The 6,514-nt window shown below is 46.5% G+C and overlaps 1 protein-coding gene across 3 annotated transcripts in view; it reads left to right on the top strand.

The window, feature by feature from the left end:
- The window catches only part of NAV1 (neuron navigator 1), an 88,643-nt gene that overhangs the window by 193 nt on the left and 81,936 nt on the right, over positions 1–6,514 (top strand). For all 3 annotated transcript variants that reach the window (XM_075613959.1, XM_075613957.1, XM_075613958.1), the window contains exon 1: positions 1–1,116. This exon is cut by the window's left edge and continues 193 nt beyond it. In XM_075613959.1, the coding sequence (XP_075470074.1) occupies positions 606–1,116 (511 nt within the window). In that variant the 5' untranslated portion in view covers positions 1–605. The remainder of the gene's footprint in view (positions 1,117–6,514) is intronic.

Here is a 6,514-nt window from a genome sequence, read left to right as displayed (position 1 = left end):
CCGGAGGAGGGTATAGACCTTCCAGAGGGGGACACAGACCCTCCACACGGGGACACAGACCCTTCGAAGGGGTCTCCGCTTGGATTGTGTTTCTTCATTTCGAGCAGATTTCCTCTCTCTCCCTTTTTCTATTTGATTCCTTCCCTCCCTCTCCTCTATTTTTTATTTAAATCTAATTTCTCCTTCCCCCATAAATCCTATTCTTTCTTTCTCCCTTCCTCTGTTCCCCCCTCTCTCTTTCATCCTTATTAGACTTCTTCCTCTCTCTCCCCCTCCCTTCTCTTTCTCCCCCTCCCTTCTCTTTCTCCTTTTCAAATCCTTTCTCATTCTTCTTTCCCTCTACCTCCTTACCATCCCTTGCTCCCTCTCTCCTCCATTCGTCTTTCTCCTTCCTTGTATCCTCATTTCTCTCTCGCTATCTCTCTCCCACCCTCTTTCCTATCTCTCCCCCCCCCCCCCCCGTGCTTTCCTATCTCTCTCCCTCCCTTTACCTTTCCCCCTCTCAATCCCCCTCCCCTCTCTCTCTCCTTATGCCTCTCTTATAACCCTCCCTTCTCCACCTCCTCCCCTCTCTCCTCTCCCTCCAGGGGAGGGAGGGGGGGGTGATGATGCAGAGGAAGGTCAAGTCCCCCTCGGGGGCGTGTCCTGGTCGTTCTGCTGAGCTGCGCGTCTTCCGTGGCCCCGCCCCCACGGTGAGTGAGACCCGCCTCCCAGGGGCCCCACTCCGCCGCCAGCGCTCCCTCACGAACCTCTCAGTGCTGACTGACGCCGAGAAGAAGCTCCGCCTCTGCGGGCCTGACTGGTGCGATGATCTCTCTGCCGTAGTCCCTCCCAGGAGCCACACTCCTGCCCCCACCTCACCCGCCATGTCCCGGGCCCTGTCCCGCTCTGAACACTCCCTCCTTCAGCCCCGGGCTCCCAGCCGCATCCCCCGGGGACCCTACGCTGAAGTGAAGCCCCTCAGCAAAGCCCCGGAGCCGGCTCCTGGGGGCCCAGCAGGGGAGGAGCATGTCAAGGAGCCCTCCGAGGATAAGAAAGCCTTTCTCAAGGTGGACCCTGAGTTAGTGGTGACTGTGCTGGGTGACCTGGAGCAGCTGCTGTTCAGCCAGATGTTGGGTGAGTCCCAGGGCTCATAGGAATGAGGAAATCAGAGGGGCCATTAAGGTACACAGTGAGGTACTTAGGGGGCAGTGGGACATTGAGAGGCAATGAGGCACTCTGAGGGGGCAATTAAATGCTCTAAATGAGTATTGAGCTAATCAGGCGGTAATTGGAACGGGCAATAAGGTATGGAATGAGGTTCCTAGGGTGCAGTGGGGGGCAATGAGGTACTCAGGGGGCAATAAAAAAACTTTGTGGGCGCAATAAGGTACTTAGTGGGTCAGTGTGGCACTTAGAGTGCCAATAAGGGACTCTGAGCTGAAGGGTAGCAGAGGGTGCAGGATGGAGGTGAAGTGGCAGTGGAAAGGGTCAGTACAGGAATAGCAGAGAGGGAAGGATGGAAGTACTGTAACAGCTGTGTGCACACAGCACTGGAATAGTAGAGGATGCATTTCAGGGTGAAGGTGCAGTGGGACTGCTCTGTGTGTAGAGGTCAGTACAGGAATAGCAAAGGGTGCAGTGCAGGATAGAGATGCAGTGCAGGATAGAGATGCAGTGGGAGCAGTGTGTGGGAGTGGTACCGCGTTGCTTTTGATAGAGTAAAATCTCTTTGTTCGCACGTACACACTGCGCTTTTGCAGGCAGATAAACTACTACTGTGTGTATAAGGAGCACGCTGCGCTGTATAATGGTACAGAGTATACCATGAAGCAGTTAGTAACACATGATACAGCATTGGTCTGTCAGTCACACTACTAACCCAAATCCAGATACTCAGTGCTACAATACAGCACAGTGTGCTCATTATTAGAGCCTGGAAACGTAGCATGTTCATTATTCGTGTATAGAGATACTCAACATCAATATATGGCACAGCGTATTCATTGTCAGCGTATAAATATACTTAGCATCATTATTTAGTGCAGTGTTCATTGTCATTGCAGAGAGATACTTTATATTATAATTATATGTTCATTATCAGTGTGTAGATACTCAGTATCATTATACAGTGGAACATGTATTCAGAATCAGTGTATAGAAATACCCAGCATGATTATACAGTACATTAGTGTGTTTATTATCAGATACTCAGCACCATGCTACAGTGAAGCACCGTGTATAGTATTTACACTATAGGATTTTTATAGGGCCTGTGTATAAGTTTATAGGTTGGAGCTTCTTCCCTTGTACAGTATATCCCATTTTTGCAAAGGAAATGTCATTGTATTATCCTAAAGAGTTGGTAACCAGACCGTGATAGCAGCTGTATACCCCTCTGTATATACTGTATACTGTACATTTGGGATGCAGTGAGGGGGGGACTCTGGTTTGGGATGTCCTGAATGTGGGTCACGGATTCCCTGATTTCACCCTAGGCAGAAACATCACTCCCCCGCATGGCTCTGTGCACTGCTATTAATATCCTGCTCTCTTACAGCACAAGCACTGCGGAGATAACACTCACAGTATACAGCGTGTTCATTATCAGTGTACAGATACTCAGCATTCATGTACAGAGCGGCGTGTTTATTATCAATGCAGAGATACTCAGCATCATTTTACAGCATAGTGTATGAGGGTATAGGAGTATTCAGCATCAGTATACAGCACCGCGTGTTCATTATCAGTGTATTAATACTCTGCATTATTATACAGCGCGGCACATTCATTTTCAGCATATAGATTCTCAAGATCATTATACAGCGCAACGGGTTAATTATCAGTGTAAAGATACTTTGCATCATTATATAGCATGGTGCATTCGTTATCAGTGTATAGATACTCATCATCATTATGCAGTGCGGCATCATCAGTGTGTAGATACTCAACATCATTATACAGCATGGCATGGTGATTATTAGTGTATAGAGATACTCACCGTCATTATACATACAAATGTGTTCATTATCGGTGTATAGATACCCAGCATCATTATACAGGGCAGCATGTTCATGTTGAAAGTGTAGAGATACTCAGGATTATTATACAGTGAAGCATGTTTTTTTATCAGTGTACTCAAGTATCATTATACTGTATATCATTATACAGCCCAGCGTATTCATTATCAGTGTATAGATACTCACTACCATTATACAGGGCAGTATATTGTACTATATGTAGTAAGTCTCTTGTACCTACGTTCTATCTGTATATAAGACTGCTCTGTGGGTTAAGGGCTCCAGACTCCCTGTATTTTAGGTGCCTCGGTGCATGCTTTGCTGTTAGAGAGCATTAGTCCTGTGATGTAGAATGGGGGATAGCTCCTGGGGTTTGGAGGTTGCTGGGTATGGACAGAGTGGGGTCCCTAATAAAACTCATTGTTGAAGTAGTAAATAAAGAGCAGTGGTACTGGGGCAGAGCTGTATATTGCTGTTTGTATATTTGTAGTGGGTGTGCTACGTTCATGCTCTGCCTCATGTGTCCTGTGTCATGATCTGAAGAGCTAGGATGAATCGTAACCTCATTAGCACAACATGTACACGGCTTTCTAACGACCTTGTTTTCTGCTCAATGTCAAAGCAGCTGAAGTACAGCGTACGCAGGGTTAATGGGGTGATAAGGTCAGGATGATGTACGTAGGACCCCACAACACTGGCAGTGCCAGCCTCCCCTTCACACAGAGCATCAGTGCCAGCCTCCCCTCACAGGCACACAGTGGCAGTGCCAGCCTCCCCTTCACACACAGCAGCAGTGTCAGCCTCCCCTCACAGGCACACAGTGGCAGTGCCAGCCTCCCCCTCACACACATACAGTGGCAGGGCCAACCTCCCCTCCAGGCACATGTTGGCAGTGCCAGCCTCCCCCTCACACACAGCAGCAGTGCCAGCCTCCCCTCACAGGCACACAGTGGCAGCTCCAGCCTTCCCCTCAAACACATACAGTGGCAGTGTCAGCCTCCCTTTCAGAGAGGACATGATAGAGAAAGTGCAATAGAGAAGAGTCAGAAAGAGAGAGGTGGGGGTGGGGAAAGAGAGTCACAGGAGGGAGACAGAGAATAGACAGACAGAGGGAAAGTTGTAGGGGGCAGGGAGTACTGTGCAGCTGTACTACTTGTTATGCAGACAGGATGTAAGACACACAGAGCCTGCTGTTCTGCACAGACACACACTGGGTTATACACAGCTAACCAATCACTGCTGTGTCACACTCTACTACATCACTGCTGAGCAACACTATATTACTACTGTGTCACTCTAGCTACATCACTTCTGTGTCACGCTTTCCTGTCCTACATTACTACTGTATTGATGATACAGCCCCTGGAATCTCTAGGACTGTGAAGTGACTGACACTTGCAAATCTAGGACTGGCACAGGGATACAGAGCCTGGAATCTCTATGTCATGCACAGGGATAGAGAGCCTGTCACCTATAGAGCTGTGCATAGACATAGAGCCTGGCACCTCTATGGCTGGTTAAGGAGAAACAAACCTTGGCACTTCTAGGACTGCTCCTGCACGTCTCTGAATTAGATGAAATCTCTATGGCAACAGAGCCAGCGCTGCACTACCTCCCATCACCATGGCAACCAGAGACAGCGCAGCACTGCCTCCCATCTCCAAACCAATCTATCAGGCAAAACCAGTCTTTGGTACCCAAGCCCCTCTTCTACATGTTGCTCCAACAATTTTCCTAATTTCATCCTCCCATCTTACTTTTGATTGTCATCTTGGTATTTTGAAATCGGTTGCAATTCAGCCGAGTACCATCTTTGTCCAACAAAGAGTAATTTCTTCTTGTGATATGTCCGGCCCACTGCCATTTTAATTTCTTTACCTTTGTGATGATGTTACAGACTTTTGTTTGCTTCCGAACCCATTCATTATGTTAACCTGTCTCCTTAGTTAATACCAGCATACATTGCTCTATACTTCTTTGACTTGTCGCAAACTTCTGATTGAATTATCTTGCCATTTAGGGTCCAAGTTTCACGTCCATACATGATCACAGGCAGAATAAGATTCCCATCCATTGATCCTTGCTGGCCAAGTTAGACATAGTTGTTAACTTTGTCAAGTTTCGATCTTTGTAGAGTTGACACATTTGTAGAACATTACTTTGTGTCTTGCTGAGTTCACATGAAGGCCCACCTTACTTGCTTCAGCGACTTCTCTGATTTATTGTTGGAGTTCTTCTGAACTTGTGGCAAACATAACAATGTCCTATGCAAATTGTAGGTGATTCAAATATTCAACATTGCTTTTGATTCCCTTTTCTTCCCAATTCAATGTCTTGAACAATTCTTCATGTGTTGCTGTGACAAGCTTTGCCGGGATGGTGTTTCCGTCGCACACTGTTGCTTACCTTTATCTTGCTTACCCTTATGTTGCTTGTATCTTCATGTTATTTAATGGTTGTTGTGGCATTCTCGGAAATGTTTCCTATAATATCAATGTACACTTATTCAACACTGTCTTTTTAATGCATTAAAAAACGGCTGAGGTTTAGACAGAATCAAATGCTTTTTCGTAATCTTTGAATCCTAAGCTAAGTGGTAGATTGTATCGATTATTTGGGGAAATTGCTTGTTGTACAACTTGGATGTGGTCCATTGTAGTGTATCCACTGCACAATCCTGTTTTTTTTTATAGGCTGGCCAAAATACACAGTCTGTTGCAGCCAAAGAGTGAGTGTCTTTGTCAAAATCTTGTGATTGGAAGTAGAGTGGTTGGCCGAAAGCTTTTGAGGTCTTCTTAGGCCGCGATTATACTCCTGGCGTTGTATAAGGGCTCGTCCAGGCTGAGAGCGCGCTCGCACTCAGTGCGATCAAACACATTGCGACTATGTGTTTGATCAGTGTGTGCATGCGCACGTGCCTGTGAGCGCTCCGCGCTCAGCTGCTTGGCGAGACAAATTCTTTTGAATTTGTCGCTCTTGCCCTGGTCACCTGTGCGGTTTAGACAATGAGAGCGTCACGGGCACGCCCACCCTACGCGCGCAACTACGCTGGACACATCGCCCCTGCTCACCCGGCGGGGAGCTCACTCCCAGTTTGTCGGCGGCCTTAGTAAGCGTTTGGTCTTCATGAAACTTGACATTTTCTAACTTCTTCACTTATACGCGTGTGAATCTTATTGCACAGCTCTGTACACTCAATTTATGTTCTTGCATTTTGGGATTGCTGAATTTCTTGTAATCTCCTCAGTTTTTCCTTAGGGATTCCACCAGTTTGTTTTGCGCTTTAAAACTACAACCTTCATCCATTTTTTGATACTTGCTGGTTAAAGTGTCCCCATGCATCTCAAACAAGCTGATGTGAGTTTTCAGCTTTGGTTGAAATTCTCTGCTGATATTTTTGAGGTTCTTGATGTTGATAGTTTTGTCTTCTTTGTAATCAGTTTTCTTCTTTTAATCTTAGCATCAAGAACTAATTTACAGTGAACCAATTGGTGATTGCTCCTTGTGTCAAAATG

This window comes from Ascaphus truei, chromosome 9 (assembly GCF_040206685.1).
Source record: "Ascaphus truei isolate aAscTru1 chromosome 9, aAscTru1.hap1, whole genome shotgun sequence".
Classification (NCBI taxonomy): Eukaryota; Metazoa; Chordata; class Amphibia; order Anura; family Ascaphidae; genus Ascaphus; species Ascaphus truei.
This window is presented reverse-complemented; position numbering and strand designations above follow the sequence as displayed.